Below are 22,852 nucleotides of genomic sequence, written 5' to 3'. Positions count from 1 at the left end.
TGCCTGTCCCCAGCCTGCCCTAGCCTGGGTCTGTGTCTGCACCACTTCACTGGCCCCTCGGCACCAACTCCAGCTGAACCTCCTGGCCCTGGGGGCTTCAGGTGATTTCAAGGCCACTCCAGGACCACATGGGGCAGCTGGGGGCAGCCAAGCACACAGTTTATTGCTGGAAATGGTGGGGAGGGGACAGGCCAGCTGGGGACCATGACTGTCCCATGTTCCTTAATGGAAGGCGTCTTTCTGCTGCAGAGGAGCTGCTCTCCCATCACGCAGCATCTGAAAAGGAGAATGTGCTTTTAGGGAGCACTGAGACTGCAGGAGTGAGGGACCAGTGGCCACGACTGCAGCCATGCTGGCCAGCTCCATGAGAGCTTCATCCCACTCCACATCACTTCAGATTCCCTCGCCCTGCAAATGCATCTGCTGGGAGCAGAGCAATGGGGCAGCAGTGGGAACTGGCTTCACAATGATGCTGAGCTGGGAGCATACTGAGGGCTGTGCCCTTCATACAGGTCAGCTGGCACCCTGTATGTATTAGTCCTGATGCTGGCCCCATCATGGTGGCCATAGGCTTCCTTACCGCTAGGCACCCGTGTGCAGACGTGGCCACAGCCATTGCTGCAGCACTTGTGGCCCCAGGGACACTCCTCATCGAGGCTGCACAGGTCCTGGCAGGTCCCACTGCCCCTGGGCGTGGGGCACGCTCCACTTCTGCCTGCAAGGCAGAGCACCCTGCCGTGGGCCACACAGCTGGGACACCCCACACCTCCTGGGGCAACACCTGGGTCTCCTGTGTCTCACCTCCAGGAGTGTCCACGCAGATGCGGCCACAGGAGGTGCGGGTGCACCTCTGTCCCCAAGGGCACTGTGAGTCAGCCTCGCACTCCTCCGAGCACCGCTCAGCACCATGCCGGGGCACAGCCACAGTGCCATGCTCTGTGGGCAGGGAAGGATGGTCACTTGGTGACCCTGAGCTGAGACCGTGTGTGCTCATCACTTGCACAGAAAGAGGGGGAGGCATGAAAAGAAGGATGGGGGCAGATTGTATCCCTGGAGGGTGTGAGACCCCTGCAGGAACAGCTGCCTTAGCAGACCCAGCTCAGGGTTCCAGTGTGGTCCCAGTGTGGGGTCCTCCGGGGAAGGAAGGGCCAGGATGCCCCAGGGGTGGGTGCCAGGGTGACCTGGGCTCTGTCCCTGCTGGGCTCGGCAGGTGTGAGGCACTGACCTTGCAGAGAGGCTGGCATGCAGACACGGCCACAGCCGTTACTGCAGCACTTGTGGCCCCAGGGACATTCCTCATCGAAGCTGCACAGTTCCAAGCATGTGCCCCCCTCCCTGGGGATGGGGCACACTCCAAATCTGCCTGCAAGACAAGCACCCAGCTGGGGGGCACCTGGACTGGGACATCTCACCATGGGGCACCCCAGGGCAGTGCCACATCGCTCCCGGAGGGCCTGGCTGGTGCTCACCTCCAGGGATGTCCATGCAGACATGGCCACAGCCGATGCTGGTGCACCGCTGTCCCCGGGGGCACTGTGAATCAGCCTGGCACTCCTCCACACACGGGCTATCAGCTCTGTCCCCGCTGTCTGCAGGGGGGTGGCAACCAACCCGCTGTCACCTGGCTGCCTTTGGGGGGCTGGGGCCAGCTCCCCCCAGACAGGCTGTGCCCACTACCTCTGGGCACGGCCACGCACTCCCAGCCGCAGCCAGTGTCACAGCACTTCTCCTCTCGCCGGCAGACACTGTCATCCAGGCACTGGCTCCCACGCCGGCGCCGCGGGTCCCAGCACGGCTCTGCCCGGGGGCACTCCCCGGGGTGCTCTAGCAGAGGAGGGGACCCGGGTGAGAGCGGAGGTCCCAGCCCTGCTCTCACATCACTGCCGTGTGCTGGTGGCCGTGCTGCCACGCTCACCTCGGGCAGGGCGGGTGCAGCGCATGGCGCAGCCAGAGAAGCAGCACTTCTCCTGACGGGAGCAGTCCCTGTCGTGGGTGCAGGAGTCCCTCTCCGTGCACGGCTCCGATGTCTGTTGTGGCCTCACCTTTGGGCACTCACCGGGTTTGTCTGAGAGGGGCAGAAAGAGACAACAGGAGGAGGGACCACCCTGTGCTGTGGCACCGCCTTTTCTGCAGCCTCGGGGTGCACCCAGGGATCTGAATGCCTGCCCTATGGCAGCACCGTCCCACATCCTGCGCCCAGGGGCTTTGACAGCGTTCCCGGTGGAATCACTGTTCAGGCGACCATCTCCTCACCTGGTTCAGGGGCTGAGCACACGTGGCCACATCTGCTGCTGCTGCAGCACTTCTCAGCCCCCGGGCACTGCCAGTCCCTGGTGCAGGTGGTGCCACACGGCGCCGCGGCCAGCAGAGCATCCTCAGCCAGCGGGCATATGCCTGGTTTCTCTGGGGGCAGGAGGCAGCGGGGCTGGGGGTGCAAGCGGCAACAGCGGGTCTTCCCCACCCAGTCTCACAGTCCCTGGAGCTGAGGGACACCCCTGCCCGTATCTGGCACCTCGGGATGGGGACAGGCAGACATAGTCGCAGCCACGCAGGCAGCACTTCTCCTCGCGGGGACAGTCGCCATCGTGCCAGCACCAGGCTCTGCAATCGTAACTGGGGAACAGCCCAGCATGGGCTGGGCAGAATCCGTCCTTTCCTGCAGGCATGGCATGGGATGGCTTCAGTGCCACTGCTTGGAGACACAGCCGTGGGGACCAGGGCACATGGGGCTGTCGCACCTTTGGGCTGGCTCCCAGCCCCCTCTCCTTGGCTGTGTGCCACACAGTGCCGGCTGCACAGCTGGTGACAGCACACGTAGGGCGGGGGACAGTCCAGGTCCTGGAGGCATCCCCACTGGTGCATCAGTGGCCGCTGAGTGGCTGGAGCAGGGCTGGTGTCCTCTGCACCGTGCAGCAGGATGAGAGCAGGTTGGTGGCCCCACCAGAGGGTAGTCTGAATGGTCCCTTCCCTCCCCAGTCCACTGCCCACCTGAGAGTTGTGCAGTTTGTCCCCAACCCAGACCCGGCAGAGTCCACCCCTGCAAGCATGGGGTGAGATGTCCCCTTTGTGTCACAGCTGTGTGCTGCTGCCGCACATCATTCCCGGTCTCTGAGCCATGTCCCCGCCCGCACTGCCCATCCTGTCCCATCCTGCCTCACCGGCCGGCACTCCCGGCAGGCACTGGTGGCTGCAGCTGCTGTTGCAGCATTTCTGCGCGTCGGGGCAGTCGCCGTCGCCTCGGCATCGCTCCCGGAACGGTCCTGGCTGAGGCGTGGGGCCCTCGCTGGGCCCTGGCTGGTCTGGCAGGGCAGAATGGGTGTGACGATTCAGCATCAGCCACTGGCCGCCCTGCCTGCCCCAAGAGTCCCTGCCTCTTGCCATGACCCGCACATTCCTGGTGCCTGCGGCCACGTCCCGGCGTTGGATTTTCCCGGCAGCTGCCAGGAGCTGCCGGTGCAGGGGAAGCTGCGTTGTGCTGCCCCGGGGCTAGGGCGGCAGGGAGAAGTGTATGGCACAGAGGGACCGCGAGGTGGGCCAGGGCTCTCAGCCATCCCTGCCGAGTCCTTACCCTGCGCCGGCTCCAGGCAGGCAGAGCCACAGCCCAGCGGGCAGCACTTCTGCGCTCCCAGGCAGTCCTTGTCCTCCAGGCAGGGGAAGGAGCAGGGGGCAATGAGCCCCTCAGGGGCTGCTGTCGGGCAGGCACCGGGCTTCTCTGCAGCACCGAGGGGCCGAGAGGTGAGGCTGCATCCAGTGTCCTAGGGCAGCACCGGGAAAATTGCCCCTGCCAGACCCCTCTGCCTCCCTCTGGCTGGATCCCTCCGTGTGTCCCATCCCAGAACATTCCACATATCCCAGCAGCGGTCAGGAGGCTGCCAGCAGCGCACAGGGAGCTGCTCCATAGCAATGTGGGTTGCACAGGGAATGGGACAGGGAGAAGGGTGCCAGCTGCCCCGGAACAGGGGTGCTGTGAGCGGCTGTGCCGCGGTGCCGTACCTTCTGCCGGGGGGATGCAGCGGAAACGGCACTCCCAGTGGCAGCACTTGAGCCCAGCGGGACAACTAGAGTCATTGGCACAGAATGGGGACTCCAGGCGCAGGCAGCGCATGAAGTCTCGTGGACACCTCCCTGGTTTCTCGAAGTCCCCTGCCGTGGGATGGCAATGTCAGGACAGCGCCAGAGCCCCTCATCCACCATCCCCGGGGAAGCAGGACGGGGGTCTCTCTGGAGGGAGCAGGAAACTGGAGCAGGGACTGCAGCCCTGGAGTCTCCTCTGCATCATGGCCCGGGGCTGCTGGACCCTCGCATCGAGACCTGCATGGCTGAGAACAGTGTGGAACGTGCAACGTGGCACGGCTTGGTGTGGCATGGCACAGGCCCACGTGTGTCCTTGCAAGGCAGCAAGTGACACGAGGAATGTCACTGGCCCTGTAAGGGTGAAGTCAGCGCTAGCTGGAGGTCAGGATTTATTCCTGAGCTTCCCGCTGCCTCGGGCATCCTCACTGCAAGCAGCACACTCCTTACGGCTGCTGTCTCCTCCTCTTCTCCTCCTCCTCCTCCTGGCACCCTGTGCTCTTCCTGGCCATGCTGGGAAAACTGGGACAGCCCTGCCTCTGGTACAGGCGAGCTCCAGCTGGCTCCTGTGCCCGGCTCCTGCTGCCAGCTGGGGCTGCGGCGGGAGACGCCTTTGCCAGCAGCCCGTCCGGCTGTGGCGCGGTCGTGTGTTTGGGCTGCAAACAGACGCTGCCGGAGTTTCACTGCAAACAGCAGCTGCTTGGCTCAAAAAAAGAGGCACCGGCTGTAGTCTCGGTGTGGGCAGAGCCACATCGCAGCTGGGCACCACCGCCCCAGGCATGGTCCCACGGCGGGGGGCTGGCACCAGGGGTCTGTGCCCAGGATGCAGCACAGACCCTGCTGCACGTGGATCCCTTGGGAGCTGACAGTTTTGGTGCCCGTGGGGTACAGGGGGTGCCCACGGGGGTGAGGGCATGCACACATGCCCCTGCAGCCTGGGGTGGCAGCAGGGTCCCCCAGGCAGCAGGGCTGCAGTGCAGGTGCTGCAGCCAGCTGGGACATGGTCTCTGTCAGTGTATGCTGGGCAGGGACAGAGGGGACGTGGCAGGGACATGGGGGCCAGGGTGAACGGAGCTGCTCCCAGGCTGCCTGTGCCTGGCAGCTGCTGGGTTGGACTCCTTGTACTCACCGCTCTTCTCTGGTGTTACACTTGGCTCTGCCCCGAGGATGAGGAGGCTGAGGAGGAGGAAAAATCCTGGGCTCATGGTGCTACCGGGGATGTTGTGCGTGTCTGTAGCTGTGGTGGGGCTTGGTTTAAAGTCTAAAATTTAAAGTTTAAAGTGGTAGGGGTTCCTGACGTGCCAGGGCAGCTGAAGCCCGGCTGCCTGCTCTGGAGGCTGGTTGTGCTGCTGGCGGGAGGGACAGGAGGAGGGGCAGTTCCCAGAACCCGCCGGTGCCCCACCAGCCATCCCCCTTATCTCTGCCCTATCCCTGCTTTGAGGTCAGGGTGACCTGCGGGGTCGGGGAGGCCAGCTGCGGTCGGGCACTGCTGTCTCCCATGTTGCACCGCCCCATCCCTGCTGCAGCTGGCTGCCACCCTCTCTCTGGGATTCCTTCCAGCCCCACTCGTCCCTCTACTCCCTGGAGTGGGGGCTGCGGGTAGACCCCATGGTTTGGTCCTGGCACGGCAGTGGGAGCAGCCCGAGGGGTTCTAACAGCTCTGCTGCCATGGCGCTGCCCCTCAGCCAGCTGTATCTTCCAGGCATGGCACTGCTTGGGATCCAGCACCACGAGTAAGCAGGTCCTGCCATGGCCCCTGGCACGAGGGTGATGCTCCCTGTCTCCTTCCTTGTCCTGTTGCTCCATCTGTCCTGATCTGTGGCTGCTTTTTCCACCAGGTTTTCACACTCTGGGATGCAAATGAGCCCTTCCTGGGCACAAGGAATCCGAGGGAACTGGTTCTCCAGCCCATGACTGGAGGGGATATTATGCAGCCCCAGGCCCAGCAGGATGGTTACTAGGGAACGATGATGGCTGGAAGTCACCTGCATGGAACTGGGACCCTCCCCTTGCCCTGCGGCAGCACCTGCATGCAGGGACAGCAGCCTGCACCTCCCTGCCTGCACGCAGCCCAGGCTGCCAGCGCCTCTGGGAATCAGAGCACAGAACGGGGATGGTGACCCAAAGCAGAGATGGCTGTGGGATGCTTTATTCTGTCTCAGTGCTGTGCAGCAGCTGGAGCCATTGTGGATGCAGGGTTTTGCCTCATGCAGGGTTACCAGGAATCTTGGCCATGGGGTAGTGCAGGCAGTATGCAGCCCTTAATGGCATGGCTGGGGGTGCCAGGTACCCAGAGGCATTGGAGTAAATGCTGGTGCCATCCTGCCAGGGCAGAGGGTCCAACGCAGGGATAGGTGTGGGGGGCAGCAGCACCTCTGCTCACCCCACAGGTGCAATGGCAGTGGCGTGAAGGATGACCCTGAAATGGCAGCTCCTGGTGCAGCCCTTCCTGGCCATGGCTAGGCTGTGCCTGGAAGAGGCAGGTGAAGTGGTCAGTGAAGATGGCTGCTCCCTCTCTGAGGAGTGGGGGGCCCTGTGGTGCTCCCACACTGGGGCCCCCTCTGTCTGCTCCAGGCTGGACCCAGGGGGCAGCAGGCTGTGGGTAGCCATACCCCACAGTGGGGGGATGCAGACCCGGCTGCAGCCCTGCAGGCAACACTTCTGGCCAAGGGGACAATCCTTGTCCTGCAAACACAGGAGGAGGCACTTGGCTGCCCGGTCACCCTCTGCTTCAGGGGGACAGAGACCTGGCCGCACTGGCACATGCAGAGAGAGGAAGGTGTGAGGGGCTAAGGGCACCTCTCCAGAGTGGGGGAGCTGCCCTGCCTGCAGGGGTGAGCTCCTCACCCAGCTCCTGCCCCATAGGACAGCAGCTCAGTCCCCAGCTTCCCATTGCCCCTGGGAGGGTCATGGTGACAGGGTAGGGAGGGGGGAGAGGGGTCTTGGCCCCATAGGGTGTCAGTGGTTTACCCTTGGGTGGCTTGCAGATGTGGCCACAGCCGGTGGTGCAGCACTTGTCGTTCCCAAGGCAGTCACTGTCGGTGTCACACAGCTCCAGGCAGGGCCCCAAGGAGCCCCGCAGCACCATGGGGCACACTCCGGGCTTCGCTGTGGCACGATGGCTCTCTGGTGACAGTGAGGAGTGTGGCTGTGCCGGGATTCTGTTCCCATCCTGTCTTGCACCTCCATCTTCCTTCCCAGAGCACCATGATGGCCTCAGCCACCAGCCTCACACCCACACCAGTCTCACCCAGTGAGACCAATCTCAGCTCAATATGACATGCCAGCTGGTAGCTGGAGTGGTGAGGGACAACCCCTGCTCTGGTAGCAGCAGCACGTAGTCTGAGGGGGGTGCAGGAGGGACAGTCAGGAGGGGGTTCAGCCTTTCACCCACTCGGGGCCATCTCTCATCCATTACAGAGGAACTGGGCATGGGGATCCCTTCCCACAGCCACCTGAGGGCCAGCTCTTGGCAAGGGGCTCATGAGGGCTGGGGCTGTGCCCAGGGCAGGCGTGCGGCACACACTCCCCGGGGCCTGGATGGATGCCACCAGCTGCACACTTGACCAGGCACAGCCACTGTTCTTGTCCAGCGGTACAGCCAGGCACATGCTGGCTGGGGGGGGAGCTGGGCTAGCACCAGTGCAGTGGTGGGCTGAAGGCGGGGATCGGGGAAGGCTGGCATGGCTGTACCTGTGTCTGGAGGGGTGCAGGCCAGCCCACAGCCAGAGAAGCAGCACTTGTGTTCCCCAGGGCAGTCCCGGTCATCGGTGCAGTGGTTGGGGCAGGCAGCAGCTCTCCACTGGGCATGCTTCCGTGGGCAGAACCCAGGTTTGGCTGGAGGGAAGGCTCAGGGCTTGGCATGCAGCCAGCCTGGCCCCACTGCCCATCACTCCCCTACAGTGTGATGAGGGCTGTGGACCCCTGGGGCTGTCTCAGGGCATCCTCAGCCTGGCATGGGGATCCTCAGGACACCTTACCTGGCTCAGCAAGCACGCAGCGGGTGCAGCAGCCGCGGGTGCAGCACTTCTCCCCCGAGTGGCATGTGGTGTCGTTGTGACATCTCGTCCCACAGCTTGGACCAATGGCACTGCCAGCACGTGGGCAGTAGCCTGGGCTCTCTGCAGAGGGAGATGCTCCATGCAGCTGTGTCCCAGGGAGCAGGACTTGCTCCAGGGGCACCAACAGGGACACCAGCCTACATCCCACCCATTTCCCGATCCTCGCCCTGGCATCCCTTGGAGTGAGCAGCAGTACCTGTGGTGGGCAGGAGGCAGGTCCTGACCTTCCCGATCTGACAGCACTTCTCAGCACCAGGGCAGTCGTGGTCAGAGAGGCAGTACAGTCTGGGGGGCCAAGGGGCTCCTCTCGCCCCTGCCGGGCACTCGCCAGCCTTGGGAGGGTCAGGCAGGGCAGTGGAGGTCCAGTGTCCTTGCAGGGCCCGACGTGGGGATGCAGTGAAGGTGGGGGCAGCGCCCTGGTCCCTGGGGCTATGCTGCTGGGCCAGGGTGAGCAGTGCCAGGAGCACCAGAAGAAGGGTCCGGTGGCCCAGCATCGTGCTGCGATCGATGTGCTTCTGGTGATGGGCTGGGATTTAAACCCTCCTGAGTGGGGGCTGGCCAAGCCAAGCTGCTCCTTCTCATGGCAGCACAGTTTCTGGACTGTGGGAGTGCTGGGCATGAACAATTCAGCTTGGGGGAAACTCCCAGGGCAGTGCTGGGCTCGTAGCCCATGGCTGACACATCCTCCACAGCTCCCTTTCCAGGTCACTGGTGACCTGTGAGCAGCTGGGCCAAGGGCCGAGCAGCACTCCCAGAGCCCCACCATTGTTAGCAGGGATGGGACACAGGAGCAGTGCCCTGTCCCAGCCTTCAGTATCCACTGGATCTCTCCTGGCACACGTGGAGCAGGGAGAGCTGCTGTGGAGCTGTGGTGCTGTGCTAGGGTGCACAGCCTTCACCTGCACTGCAGACAGAGGGGGAACCGGCATCAGATACTGGGCAGCGCTAGGCAGGGTGTAGGGCTCACTTGGTCCCAGGGGATGGCTCCACTCTGTCCCCTGCCAAGGGTGGGGGCTCTGGGGGTGCCAGCCCCTCTCAGGCAGGAGGGACATGCTCTGGTCCCAGGGGCTGGGAGCAGGAGCAGGCAGGTGCAGAAGGAACAGGGCCCTTGGAGACCTGTGGAGAGTAGGAAGTGCCAGGGGAAAGCAGGACAGGAGCAGGAACCCAGGTTTGAGCAGGTGGGGAGGGATGTGGCAGGGGCAGGCATGGGACTGGGGCATGTGGGCTGGACTGCCCAAAGCTCCTTCAGGGTTCTGCTGTGGGCAAGGTGCCACGGCCTGGCTGGGAGGGCAAAGGCAAGGAGGAGTTTGGGTGATGCTCGTGTACAGGCACACACTGAAGCCTGTTTGTCCCCTGGCCATTGCAGAGCAGGGAGCAGAGAGCACATCTGCTCTGATGGGACATGGACACAGCTGCACCTCGACAGCCCTGCTTGGAGCATGATGGAGGAGCCAAGGTGGATGAGACAGCGTGCTGGGACAGCTGGGGCTGTGGACCCATGGGACAGCCCCAGGCAGGGTGCAGGCTGGGGACCCTTGGAGATTTGACAGAGTCAGTCAATGCTGCTGCTTTTGTGGAGCCCTTCCAGGCATCCCTGGCATGGGATGGAGTGGCAGCCATGGTGCATGATGGAGAGGTGACCACAGCATGCAGTGGAAAAGCGGCCACGGCATGGCATGGAGAGGTGGCCATGGTAAGGGATGGAGAGGCAGCCACAGCGTGACAGGGAGAAGCTGCTTTATTGGTGAGAGTGAAGGGGGCTCGCCCCGAGCAGGGAACCCCAGGGAGGAAACTGAGGCTGAAGGCTCCAAGCCGGGGGGATGGTGCAGGGCCAGGGCCAGGGCATGTGGGATGGGCATCGAGCAGCAGCTTCCCCGTGGCTGGGCTGGCAGGAGATGGCTGCACCTGCAAAAGAGCAGAGGCTGTGAGCAGGATGGGTGCACAGGTGCCGTGCTGTGGTGCTGCAGGATCCCTGAGGCTGGAGTGAACCCAACTGACCTCAGTGGATGGGCGTCACGCAGGAGACCTTGCCGCAGCCATTCCTGCAACACTTCTGGATCCCAGAGCAGTTGGCATCGGTCTTGCACTGGTTGGTGCAGACGCCCAGCATGGGGATGCCTGGGTTGACAGGTGGGCAGGTGCCAGGTTTCTCTGAAAGGCAAAGGGACACGGCTAAGACCTGCTGGCCCTGGCATGGGGGGCAGGGCCCACCCTGCAGCTCCCAAAGCTGCAGGCACTACCCTGGCCCCTTACTGCCATGGAGGAGGGACCACCATGGTACTCGGCATTTCCCCCATCCCATAGCTCTGCCTGTTGGTGCTCCTTGCCAGCTGGACCTGATGGGGACATGTCAGGGAGGCCACATGGCATGGTGGTCCCCAACAGTCCCTATGCCTGCTGTTCCTGCTCAAGGACACATGGCTGGCACAGGATGCACAGTTGCAACACACAGACACGATGAAGGCCTTGGCCCTGCTGTCCTCCACAACTGCTACGGATGGCCCTGGCTGTTCATGGCATGGGGGCTCAGCCTAGGCCTCAGCCAGCATTACATGCCCCCCAAACAGCCTTTGCCTGGCAGCGTGGGGCCCCTGCCCCGCTGTCCCACTGCCTGTCACTGGCACTGAGCTCTGGCTTTGCACCGTGCTGCCCTCCACCATGGTGCAGCCAAGCCAGAGTTGTCCCATAGGCAGCCATGGAGGCACCAGAGCCTACAGGTCACATCCATGTGTCTGCAGCTGTGGATTCCAACTCCTGCACCCATCTCCTTGGGTCACTCTCCGGAAGGACTGTTGTGGTGTGCTCAGCACAGAACAATGCCCACATCCTGGGCTAGCACCTGCCAATGAGGCTGAGCAGGCAACAAGGGTTGCAGTGGGGAGCATCCCACCCTCCAACCAAGCTCCAGCATCATTTGGGGGTGTCCACTCAGCCCCTGCATCGCTGAGTAGAAGAAGGCATGAGCGTGGCCCAGCAGGAGCCTGCTGGGCTCCCATGCGGCCCCCAATCCCCACGCTGCAGCCGGACACACATGGGGCACCCAGGCCTGTGGCCACCACTGCACCCTGGAGCACCAGTGCTGCCGGCTGGGATGGGCTGCTGGCTCGTGGCAGTGGCACCGACTGGGCAGCACGGCCAGGAGCAGGAGGGAGTGTTACCGTCAGGCTTCTGGCAGGCCTTGCCGCAGGCTGCCGGGCAGCACTTGAGGGTGCTCTCGCAGTCGCCATCGGACTGGCACCCCACTGTGCAGTTCACCGCATCCATCGCCGGGCTCGGGCACACGCCGGCTTTTGCTGCAAGGCAAAGGTGGGGGCGTGGGCAGGCGCGGGGCGGCCGGCGCCGGGCAGGGCGAGCGCTGCGTCTCTTTCTGGGAGATGCTGCCCCGGCCCCAGGGCTGGCTCCAGGGATGCTGCCGAGCCCAACCGCGCCGGGCACAGGCTGGTGCTCGCCCCGGCCCCCGCGCCGGCTGCCCTGGGGCTGGGAGGGAGGGATGCTGGCCGCTCGCCGGGCGTGCCGTGACGAGCCGTGCCGGGCCATGCGCTCATACTCACTGGTGTCATTCTGGGCGGATGCTGCCGGCAGCTCTGCCCAGAGAGCCAGGAGCCCCGCCAAGATGAGGACGCTGCGGGCCGTGGGCATGGTGCAGGAACCGGCTGCGCTGTGGCCGCCCGGCCGGCCTTTAAGCTCCTCTCCAGGTGGGGCCGGCGGGCTCGGCCTTCCGGGTGGCTCCCAAGGGCCGGGCAGGGCCAGGCTCCCCCTTCGCGCTTGCACAACCCGAGTATCAGGTATCTGCCGCTGCTGGCTGCCGACCAGGGAGGGGGAGCCTCGAGGAGACTGGGCGGCCATGCTGAGAACTCGCCCGGCAGGAACAGCAGCCAACCACCCCTGGCCACGGCCCCGCACGCTGGACCCCAGACAGCCCGACACTGAGCCCACCGGGGCGCTGGGTCGCCATGGTCCTGCATGGGCATCGGCCGTGGGGATGTAGTGGTACCGCTCGCAGGGGGCGAGGCAGGCGTGAGTGCACCAGGGACAGGGCATGACCCGTCCCTGCTCACACCCTGCGCTGCCCTAGCCACAGTCGTGAGCCTGAATGGAGACCCTGGCCTGGGTCGCTGATGCCCCGAGATTGAGAGGGACCAGCAATGCAGAGAGGGCTGTGGTTCAGCTCTACTGCTGCTCACCCAGCTCCTGCTGCTGTTCCAGCCACTGTTCTCCTCCGGCTCTTGCTCCTCAACTGAAGGGTCCTCCAGGTTGCCTGTGCCTTGGGCAGGCGCCTGTCCCAGGGCTGCCCTGCACCTCCCCGCAGCCACAGGAGCTTCTGCCCGGCCACAGGCCTGTCCCACAGACCCTGCCATCCTCACAGCCTCCCGCAGCACTGGGGATACAGATGGACCATCCAACAGCACCATTTGTGCAAGTGGCTGTCAGGGAGTGAGCCATTGATGTGCACTCCCAGTGCTCTGGGGCACGGTGGTACCGGGGCTATATGACCTCAATCCATTCGTCCTGTCCGGGATACCCTTCCCATGACACATCTGGTGGGTCAGGACACTTCACTACCCCTAGGAATGTCAGACTGGGGATGGTCTGAATGGGCCTGGCTTGCCCAGCTGGCATGGCTGCCCTGCTCACGTGAGCGTTTCCCACTCAACACCCTCTCCTCCACAGCCTCCTGCAGGAGGATGAAGCCTACCCTGTTCCTGGTGCTGTGCCATTGTTGCTGGCAGAGGCAGCCCCAGCTCTGGGCTGGAGCATCCTGCAAATTTGCATGGGCCAAGGGTGCATGAGGCCAAGACACAATCCCTGCCTGAGTCACGAGCTGGCATCTGCTCTGCCGGGGTCCGTTTCCAGGTAATTTAACCCCACAGTCAACAATGTGGCACTGCGGCGTGGCAGTAAATCAGTAACTGTTTGCCTTTGCCGGTGGTTCCCTCCCTGCCTGGGTGTTTATGCAGGAACAGGAGCCGGTGCAGACGGCTCAGCTGCCTGCCCCACCACCGCACCTCGTGTCACTGCTGTCGGCAGCGGGAGTGACACATGGGGACTGGGCAGAGGCCTGGGTGGCAGGCAAATCATCAAGGCAGCTCTTGTCCCTGTGCCCTTCAGGATGGAGACTTGCTGGGGAGCTGCTGGGACCTGGCCATGCTCAGGCTGGCTGGGATGCTCCCACAGTGGGCCCCACTGGGCTGGACTGAGATTTAACCCAGGGCCAACTTTGGGATGCCAGGAAGGAAAACAACCATGTTGCAGCCCAGTGGCTCCTGCACCAGGGCCAGAGCACAGTGCTGTGTCGGCCAGGGTGAGGTGGGGGTGATAACAGCTGGGAGGTGAGCACACTGCCCACCAGAATGGAGGGGAGGGACCTGCACCATCCCTGCCTGTACTGCACAGGGACAGAGCCCACCTGAACCCCGCGGCAGCTTCTCCAGAGCAGCAGCACTGCTGCCAGTCCCACACTGCCCGCCCAGGGTCACTGATGTCGCACTGTGGCTGGGTTGTGGCCCTGTGCTGGTGCTGTCTTTGAGGGTCCTCGCCCTGGTCTGACCCTGTGACAGCTCTGCCCCAGTATGGGGTGAACCCAGCTTGGGGTGACCTTGGTGAGCAAGCAGCCAGCACTGGGAGGCTGTGACGGTACATGCCAGCAGCCAGGATGCACAAGAGCAGCTGGATGGGAGCCCAGAAATTGAAGGCCCACGGAAGGAGATGAGGGGGAAACCACAGGGGAAGCTGAGAGCTGGGGGGAGCAGTGTGGGCCCACAGTTGTGCCTCAGCTCCAAGGTGCCCAGCTGACTGCTGAGGGGACAATCCAGCTGAAGCTGCCCCCAGCCAGCTGGAGCACCTGGAGAGGGACTGAGCAAGCTGGCAGCAGGGCCAGCAGCTCCAGCCCACACAGTTGGCATTGCCTTCTGGGAGACAGGAATGCTTTGGCTCCTGTCCCCAGTGTATGGCATTTGGGATATTGGTGTCCCCACCCTGGGCCTGCTAGGTGCTTCCTCAGCAGAGGCTGAGGATGGCTGTGGGAAGTACAGGGGTCTGCCAGCTGTTCCCACAGCTAGGGAGGATTCTGGCTGAGCACATGGGATCAGCAGCCCCAAACCCGATGCCAAAGGCTCTTCTCTGCTGCATCTCTCGGGAGCTGTGCCCACCACCACTGAGCCTGGTCACGGTGGCTGCACCCAAGCCTCCCAGGTGACCGTGGCTCCTCCATGGCAGCAGGGAAGGTGCTGGAGTCACGTCTCCTGACTGCTGAGGGAATGTGGTCAATGATTAAAAGGGGTGCCCTCGAGCAGCGAGCCAGTCTCCCACGGCTGGCACAGAGCAGGGACCACAGTACAGGGATAGAGAGGGACACCACATCCTCTGGAGGTGCTGGACCCCTCAGTCAGCAGTACAGGGTCCCCACACCGTGGGCATGGACTGGTGCATGGAGAACCTGGCCCCTCAGCTCCAGCTGTGCACCTGCTGAGGGCTCCTGCCACACTGCCACATCCTGCCACCTCAGAGCCCTCCACTGCCCACACTGCCCCTGCAGCACAGACCTCAGTGGCCCTGCTCTGCGGCGTGGCCACAGCTTCAGTGTGCATGGATGCTCCAGAGCTTGGGATGTGCCTGGCTCTGTGCTGTGGGATTGTTCCTACCTGCTCATTCCACACAGGACCCCAGCCCCAAACAGCCCTGCAGTGCTCCAAGGGCTAGCAGAAGGCAACCACCCCAAACCCCCAGCACTCACCTTTGCTCCCATCGGTTGCAGGGGCAGCCTGCAGCTGGGCACACAGGGCCAGGATGCCCAGGAGCAAAATGATGGTGGTCTTCATGTTGGTGAATGCCACAGGTATGGATGGGCAGCACAGGTTGGCGGGGTTTATATCCACGTGGAGCTGGGGAGGGGCCATGCGCACAACCTTCGTGTGCCAAAACACGCACTGGTGCTGCGTGTCACAGTTGTGCCCGAGGCAGTGACGGCCTGAGAAATGATTTACCTGGCCTTGTCCAAGCTGAGCAGGGGGAAGAACATTCAGCACCCTCATGGGGAAAGGGAGATGAGGCCATGGGCTGGGGTCACCCCATAGCCATAGGGAGCCCAGCTCTGCCCAGCTGTGACAAGTGATTAGGTGAGTTTGTGGGATAGGAACCCACAAACAGCTGCTGTCCTGGCAGTGTGTCACGGGGGTGTTTTGGGACACAAGAGCTTTGGATCTGCTGGGCTGTGCCCATCCCAGAGACTTAGCGCCTGCCTGCCCCAGTCCTGCCACGCCTGCATCCTGCCACGTCTGCCCATAGAGCCTCAGGGGACAGCCGGCTGGGTCCCCGTGGGCAAGCATGGCCTCAGGGGGAGCAGAGCGTGGGAAGCTTCCATGAGACATAAGGCTGGGTGCACCCGTTGCTGAGCACCATTCCTCCGTGGGGACTGGCTGGTGGCTCGGTGCCGAGACGTCGCTGGTTGCAGACGTGTCCCAGCAGATGGGTGCTGTGGCAGGGTCAGCACTAGGGCTGCCTCTCACCTCTCCATGCTCCCAGACTGGTGAGAGGTGACCCTGGGATGCCCAAGGTCAAAGGTGTGCGGAGGTCACAGGGAGCCCAATTGAGCGTGTGAAGGGTGACCATGCCAAGGGTGGGGTGTGCTCCATGCTCTTGGGGATCCTACGGTGCTGCCACTGCTGTGTCTGAGACCCTGCCAAACAGGACCTCTGCTTCCTGCATCCCATGCTATGCAGACAGGGGCATAGTTGGGGAACTGCAGCCTTGCCAGGGGGCTGTTGTGTGGCTCCTCTCATTGTTGAACTGTGGCCATGCTGGCACAGCTCTCTGTGCCTCACCAAATGGCAAAGGGCACCTGCAGGTTCTGCCGTCAAGTTGGGCAGAGGCAGCCTGGCTTGGGGGCCACAGCAGGGGACTGGCAGGGCTGCAGCAAGGCACGGGGGACACCTGGGGCTGCAGTGGGTGGAGAGGGACAGGACCAGGTTTTTTGAGGGGCTGGTGGAAGAGACTTGGCTTGTGGTGGACATGGAGCTGGAGCTGGAGAATGGCCACAGCTGGGCTAGTGGTGTGTGTGGGGACACCACGGACACTCCCTGCCTGGGAAGTTGTGGCAAGGCCAGCCTGCCTGGACGCAGGCATCTGTGTTGAGGCACTCGTGACCTCTGTGGCCTCATCCAGGGTTTTACAGCTCAGCGATCATACTTCCCCACTTGGAAATTCCACTGTGTGCGTCATCCCTGTTCCGAGCAGCCAAATGCATTTTTTACTGCCAGAACTCGGGGTCTAAAGCAAAAGGAAACATGAGCTGGAACCAGGGGCTTTGAGAGCAGCCTGTTCACATGCATGGGGTCCCTTTGGGTGACACCTTTGCCCCATCTGGTGTGTGCCGCAGTGCCGTGGTGGGGATGTGGGGGTCACCTGCCTCTCCTGAGCAGCGCTGGCCCTTTGCCTGGTGCTGGCGGCCCCGGGTTCTGCAGGGGGACTTGCGCTGTTCCTGCCCATGCGTGTCACGGCGTGGAGTGGCATCAGCGATGGCCCATGCCAGTCGTGCGGCACATGGCAGCGTGAGCCTGGCGTGCCCTCCGCCGCTGGGCTGTGGGGAATGGACCCGCTGGTCTGGGCAGCCCCCTCCCCACCTGCACCCACGTCCCTCCCGCAGCCCCTCCCAGCCGATGCCGGTGCCTCTGGCGGCTCCCCGCGTCCCATCCAGCCGTGTCTCACGGCCCGGGGGCAGGTCCCGTCCTGGTCCCGGCGCCGATCCCGCACGGCAGCCGGCAGAGGAGGCTGTTGCTCCGCCGGAGCGGACCGGGAGCGGGGCCGGGCTCTGCCGGGCTCCAGCCGCGCCGCCCCGTCCCTGTTCCCGAGGCTGACCCAGCAGAAGAATGTGGAGCTGCTGGAGCGCGTCTGGAGGAGGCAACGGAGGTGTTCTGATGGCTGCAGCACCTCTGCTCTGGAGACAGGCTGGTAAAGCTGGGATTGTTCAGCCTGGAGAAGAGAAGGTTCCATGGAGACCTTGTGGCACCTTCCAGTGCCTAAAGAGGCTCCAAGAGAGCTGGAGAGGGACTTTGGACAAGGCCATGGAGTGACAAAACAAGGGGAATGCCTTCCCATTGACAGAGGACAGGCTTAGGTTAGAGATTAGAAAGGAATTTTTCCATGTGAGGAATTTTTCCATATGTGTCCTCACTGAGGACAGTGAGGAACTGGAACAGGCTGTCCAGAGCAGCTATGTCTGCCCCATCCCTGAAGTGTTCAAGGCCAGGTTGGATGGGGCTTGGAGCAAGGTGTCTGTGCCCATGTGCTTCAGGACCACTTGGCACCGAGCTGGTGCTGGGGCTGCTGCTGGGTGCTGACATGAAAGTTCCTGTGTGGGAGACGGAGGGGGATGGCACCCCATCCTCAGCACCCTGTTCCTAGAGCTGGGGGAGCTGAGGGAGATCAGGCAGGACCATAGCTGTCCCACCCTATGTCCCACGGGGTGAGGAGGATGCCCAGCACAGGCAGGGTACTACCCACTCCAGGCCCGCTCAGCCCCACCTTGAGCTGTCCCTCGCAGTTTGGCTCTTGGGGTTAACAGCAGTAGCTGCCTGAACACCCGCAGGGACTGCTGTTCCATAGCAGCTCTAATAGCTCCTATCCATAAAGCAGTGAAGCTGAGACAAGGTGCAAGGGTCTGAGCTAGGCTGGTGCTGGCTGCTCACAGCTCTGTGCCACGCACGGCGCCCGGCTGGTGGCACGGCCACGCGTGGCGCCTGGCTGGCGGCGCGGGAAGGCGGCCTCCCAAAATGGGGATTTTATTACAGCCATACATCATGGCAGCGGCCTGATGCGGGCAGATGGTGGTGATTTTTCTTCATGGTTTAATGACAAATGAGGGGAAGGAAAATTGATGTGAACTTTGCTATAGCGAGAGGTCGGGTGCGGGCAGGGAGCTGGTTATGGATGAGCCAGGGACTTCTGGGGCTGCCTGTCCCTGGGCCCCTCCTGGCCTCCTGCTCCAGGCCAGATGGATGGGAGCACTGGCAGCAACAGGACTGGGAGCATCGTGTCCAGCATGGAGACTGTGCTCCAGGGGGTTGGAAGAGCAGTGGTTCCCATTCCTGTGGAGGGATGCCTGGAGGGATGCTCTGCTGCTCAGAGGGACCATGTGGGCAGAGTTATTAATTGCAGCATGGTTTGGCCATGCAGTGGGATGTGGGCTACTGCTCGCCACTGACTGCTGGCGAGACCTCGGCCACTCTCACCACAATTAAAGTTGCCTCCAAACATCACAGTCCTGCCCAGTGTGAGATAAGAGCTAATATTCTCCAATAGCAGCTATCAGCTTCTCCATACGCTCCATAAATATTAATACAATTCTAATTAGTTCCTTTAAATACACTGCCTAAATTAAGGATTTCCAGGGCAATAAATCAGCACAGGTTGGCTGCTCACCCTGCTCATGCTCATTGCACAGGGACTGATAAACCGCATGGCACAAAACTAACCCCTGCCCTTAGATCTAAGGAGAAGAGTGGCCCAGGTGCAGTGTGCAAGCTGGGAATGCCTTGTGACCATCATCAGCAGTAATTCATTGATGTATTTCCCCAGGTGCACCTGGTTTGCATTCCCAGTGATTTGCTCAGTACCAGGACAGTCCGTGTCTCGCTCTGGCAGACAGTGCCTCTGGGTTGATGGCTCTGTGCTCCTCTGGAAGCTCTGTTCCAGCTGGAGCAGTGCCACGTGTCCCCCTGGCTTATGGCAGTCCCTGACCTGCGAGGCAGGAGGGACTGAGTGCCTGGGGGGCTGCTGCTCTGTGTAGCCCCTGGCTTTCACCCCCACCTTTGATTCTTCCTTCTTTTGGGAGGTGGCAGCAGTGACCATCCTGCTCAGAGCTCTGCCATGAGCTGGAGGAGATGGAACTCCTTCAAAGCTGCTCTGTGCTGTGTGTGGGGGTGTGTGCACAGGGTAACATTGCACACAGGGGTGCAGGGGGGACAGAGTGCAGACTGGGGCACAGGCAGCAGGTCTGAGGGGGGCATGGCATCCGTCCTTCTGGTGCTCTGGCTTTGGCAGTACCGGAAAAGAACAAATACCAAACTCATTTGCTTGAGGAGGAATTAATACGGTGTGAAGCCTGTAGTGGATGATTTAGGAAGTGAATTTAAAATCTCAACACAAATAGATTTTTTATAAGGTCAGAGGAAAGATTAAATGCTACAGACAAGCACATCACTTGCCATTTCCAGCATCACTTTCACCATAAATATTTTGGGCTGGTGCTGTCCCTGCGCTGTCCACGTGGGTCTGAGCCTACTCACCATGGTGGAGCTGGGTGAGCAGGGATCTCCCTAGGGAGGGCAGGATGCCTCACCATCTCCTTCCTTACCAGGTTGCTGCTGGCACACAGAAACAGCCTGTGCTCCATGGTGTGAGGGAGGAGAGGTGGTGTGTGGCCACACTGCTGGTGGTACCAGAGGAACCAACTCTAACTGCTCAAGCTTGGGCAGGATCTGTTCCCAGACCCCTCTGGTATTCCTGCCAGCAGTGCAGGGGGAATCCAAGCTGTGGTTGCTCACCTGGCATGGTGTGTGCCCACTGCCAGTTCCTAGCTCCTCCTCTCGGTGCCTGGCAGCAACCAGGATTGATGGCAAGAGATTTGAAAGGCTCCAAATGCGGAGGTTATAGCACTGAGCCACCCCCATCCATCACTGGCCATTCATTACCAAGTAACACCCTGCACGCTGGGCTGATTTCACACCTTATCTGAACCCAGCAGCTGTGCCCTAAATCCTGAGTGCTGAGACTGTCTGGAGGAATTCGGCTGCCTGTGCTTAAAATTAGTGTTAGCATCTATCATTTCCCTACACCAAATGGCTTTTGTGTCGGCACTTGGCAGTGCTCATCCGTCACCAGGGCTCCAGGCTGCCCAGCACCATGCCCTCTCTGTCACTGTCACAGGACGCCTAGTTGGCAAAATGTCACCCAAAGGACAAGTGCAGCAGCTTGGCTTCTCCCTTCAGCTGGCCTGGTGGCACTGCCAGCAGTGAGGGTGTCCTTCGTCCCCTCAGCATGGCAGGCACCAGCTCTGCTCTCCCCATCCCTCCATCCCCACTATAGCCAGGCATCTGGCACTGGCACAGCGTGACATGTGTCCCCTGGCATGGTGGCTCACTGCCTCAGGAGCCTCGATGCCAGTACAGCCATGGCGCCAGGCCCCTCTGGCCGTGGTGCCCACAGCCATTCCTGGTGAGGTGAGTCGCTCCTGCCAGGCTGGTGCTGCCGGAGCTGTCGGCGTGATGAAAAGCCTCCCGCAGCAATGCAGATAACATACAAGCACAGGTCAGGCGAGGCCCCTGTAGCTCATCCATCAGGCGCAGCAGCTACAGGCGCTCCTGGTGCCACCATCTGATGCACGTTATCCGGCACAAATGTGTTTCTTCCCCCAAGGTTAAATGGATGAGTGAGGTTCAGGCACTGACAGCTCCGCCTGCCCCGCGCCGGCGATAAACGAGCTGCAAGAACCAGAGGGGAAAAAAAAGGTTTGTTTTCTGTCAAATGCTCCTTTTGATGGTGCTGGCATGAGGACAACGGCAGTGCTGAGATGAGCGTGAGGATGGGAACTGCTCCTGGCATGGCTGCAGGGCAGCCAGTGATGGCACCGTCACGGCTGTGTTGGGTGACGGTCAGGAGCAAGGGCTTGGTGAGCTGCTGGAGCACTGAGTGGTGCTGGCACCATGTGCTTGGTGTAGCCCCAGTGGGCTGTCAAACCATGCTGGGACAGGCAGGGATTGAATGGGACAGCAGTGAGCCTGATCCTTCCCAAGGTGCCTGCCTGCCCTGGGCACTGCCCTAAATAGAGTGCCAGGTGGGGGGTCCTCCACCCTGTGCAGTGTCCCTGCCAGGCTGCCGCTGCTGGGCTGTCGCTGCCCTGCTCAATGTCACACTCAGAGCCTGTCAACGTGAAAAAAGGTTTGCAGGCGATAAGCGATGGGGCTGCGGCCGCGCCGTGCCGCCTGCGCGTGATTTACTGCGGCGTCGCTAACGGAGCGCAGATTTTTCTTAATCTAAATTGAAAACTACTCAAGTAGAAAAATAATTTCATTGCTTCATCCTGAAGGGGCGGGGGGAGAAGGAGGGGAAGAGCTGTGCCAGGGCATGCAGAGCCACGGCTGCCTGCACCCCCTGTGCCACCAATCCCCATGGCCTTGGGCAGCTCCTACACTGGGGACATGCGGCAGCTGCTCCGGCTCGGGCAGAAAAACCGGGCTGTGTGTGTGCAGAGGGGGACAGCGGCAAGGGTGACTCTGGGGTGACAGGGAACAGCCCAGTCCTGGCAGGGACACAGACCCCCAGTACAGGTTCATGCTGGCACAGGTGGGGATGTGCAGCCTCACAGATAGATTGGTAATTTGGAGCACGAGTGAATTCTGGGAGCATTTGCTGAGCTGGATAATAACGTGCCCAGTGAGCTGCATCCCATGCATACTGCCAAATTAAAGAAATTTTTTTCTCCTTTAATTTAAAAGTCACCGTTGGGAAATCTCCACTGGCCGCAGCAGTGATTTCCCCTAGGCTGCCTTTCTGGAGAAATCTTTAATTTTGATTGTCACACTTTGTGGAGTTTAACTCGGGGAAGCAGGGCCGTAAATAAGGTGCTGCTTCAGCACCCAGTCTCCGGCTGTACCAGGACAGGGAGTGGCACCGGCATGGGTGGGGAGCAGGGAGAGCCTGACCACAGCCACCCTCACTCCTTGCACCTTCCTCTTCCCTCCTCCCTCCAGCCCCATCTAGCCTCGGCTCCGTGCCTGGCTTCTCACAGCCTGATTTCACAGGTCAGCAACCTTTAATTACCCAGACCTTTCCCCACCCCTCCCACCAAATGATTCGCAGGTTCATGAAAATCTCATTAACCATAATACCACAGCTGGGTTCCCCTGCAGGCACTGGACCTCTCCAGCCCCTGCTATGCTGTGGGCTCAGCCAGTACTCTGCCCTGGCATCCAGCACCACGGGACCCCAGGACCAAGCATGCAGGGACGCTGGCCAGGAGCTGTGGAGGGCTTTCAGGGTGGGAAGGTAGCACTGGAGAGGGAGGGCACAGGCTATGTTTTGCTCCACACTCACACCTTCACAGCCTCAGCTCAGCTGGTCATGGTGCTGTGGGATTGGAGAGCATGTCATGGCCAGCCTGGGGAGGGGGCATCTCCAGCTCTGGGGAACCAGCATACAACCCTGACAAGGGGCCTGTCCTCTCCCTCCTGGGGCCTGGGGAGCGTATCTCCCAGTAGCTTTTGAGCAATTAAGAAGTGGGAAGGGATGCAGGCAGCTCCCTTCGGTGTGGAGCCTGAACAGCAGTGCCGGGTGAGCTCAGGAAAGGTTACACCATTTGCATTTTACCCTTCAGTAATTCCAACACTTACGGGTGCAATTAAGTGGCAGCCTGGTGTTATGAAGCTATCAGGGCAGAGAGACCTGAATCCCAACGAACTCCGTGTGCGTGCCTGTCCCACACTGTTCCATCTGTCTGCGGTGACACTGTGGCGATGCCAGCGAGTTGCAGGGATGGGCCTTTATTCCATCAGATGCCCATTGTTCCCCTGCTGGTGGCTCAGCCCTGTCCAGGCACCTGGGTGCTGGGTTTGGTGCTCGTGGAGGGTGAGCACAGATACCACAAAGGGGAGTGGGCGTTGGGATGGTGACCACAGCAGGACCAGGAGCAAGTCCAGGCTTGTGCCACACTCATCACCACAACAAAG

The 22,852-nt window shown here is 61.8% G+C and overlaps 3 protein-coding genes across 5 annotated transcripts; all 3 read right to left on the bottom strand.

Moving 5' to 3' along the window:
- Positions 1-138: 138 nt before the first annotated feature.
- LOC146428726 (uncharacterized) lies at positions 139-5,353 on the bottom strand. 2 transcript variants are annotated; one of them, XM_085079652.1, is made up of 14 exons: positions 5,201-5,353; positions 3,994-4,143; positions 3,569-3,712; positions 3,159-3,299; positions 2,739-2,900; positions 2,513-2,656; positions 2,254-2,403; positions 1,916-2,065; positions 1,678-1,824; positions 1,470-1,589; positions 1,226-1,363; positions 802-936; positions 581-715; positions 139-276 (listed from the first exon to the last, which is right to left on the bottom strand). In XM_085079652.1, exons 1-14 carry the CDS (start codon positions 5,274-5,276, stop codon positions 266-268), a joined length of 1,803 nt encoding a protein of 600 aa, XP_084935778.1. In that variant the 5' UTR covers positions 5,277-5,353; the 3' UTR covers positions 139-265. The 2 variants fall into 2 exon arrangements, with proteins under 2 accessions (XP_084935778.1, XP_084935779.1); XM_085079653.1 differs by having other exon boundaries at positions 3,994-4,425; positions 4,522-5,328.
- Positions 5,354-6,206: 853 nt separating this feature from the next.
- On the bottom strand, positions 6,207-9,767 carry LOC146428725 (uncharacterized). Its single transcript, XM_085079655.1, has 5 exons — positions 8,329-9,767; positions 8,052-8,192; positions 7,765-7,908; positions 6,684-7,197; positions 6,207-6,541 (listed from the first exon to the last, which is right to left on the bottom strand). Exons 1-4 carry the CDS (start codon positions 8,624-8,626, stop codon positions 6,803-6,805), a joined length of 978 nt encoding a protein of 325 aa, XP_084935781.1. The 5' UTR covers positions 8,627-9,767; the 3' UTR covers positions 6,207-6,541; positions 6,684-6,802.
- An 85-nt stretch (positions 9,768-9,852) lies between these two features.
- WFDC2 (WAP four-disulfide core domain 2) lies at positions 9,853-14,391 on the bottom strand. Of its 2 annotated transcripts, none has more exons than XM_085079657.1 (4): positions 11,684-14,391; positions 11,291-11,425; positions 10,131-10,283; positions 9,853-10,054 (listed from the first exon to the last, which is right to left on the bottom strand). In XM_085079657.1, exons 1-3 carry the CDS (start codon positions 12,171-12,173, stop codon positions 10,132-10,134), a joined length of 777 nt encoding a protein of 258 aa, XP_084935783.1. In that variant the 5' UTR covers positions 12,174-14,391; the 3' UTR covers positions 9,853-10,054; position 10,131. The 2 variants fall into 2 exon arrangements, with proteins under 2 accessions (XP_084935783.1, XP_084935782.1); XM_085079656.1 differs by having other exon boundaries at positions 9,853-10,037; positions 11,684-13,975.
- Positions 14,392-22,852: the final 8,461 nt, after the last annotated feature.

Source organism: Lichenostomus cassidix, chromosome 20 (assembly GCF_008360975.1).
Source record: "Lichenostomus cassidix isolate B80296 chromosome 20, HeHo_3.0, whole genome shotgun sequence".
NCBI lineage: Eukaryota > Metazoa > Chordata > Aves > Passeriformes > Meliphagidae > Lichenostomus > Lichenostomus cassidix.
This window is presented reverse-complemented; position numbering and strand designations above follow the sequence as displayed.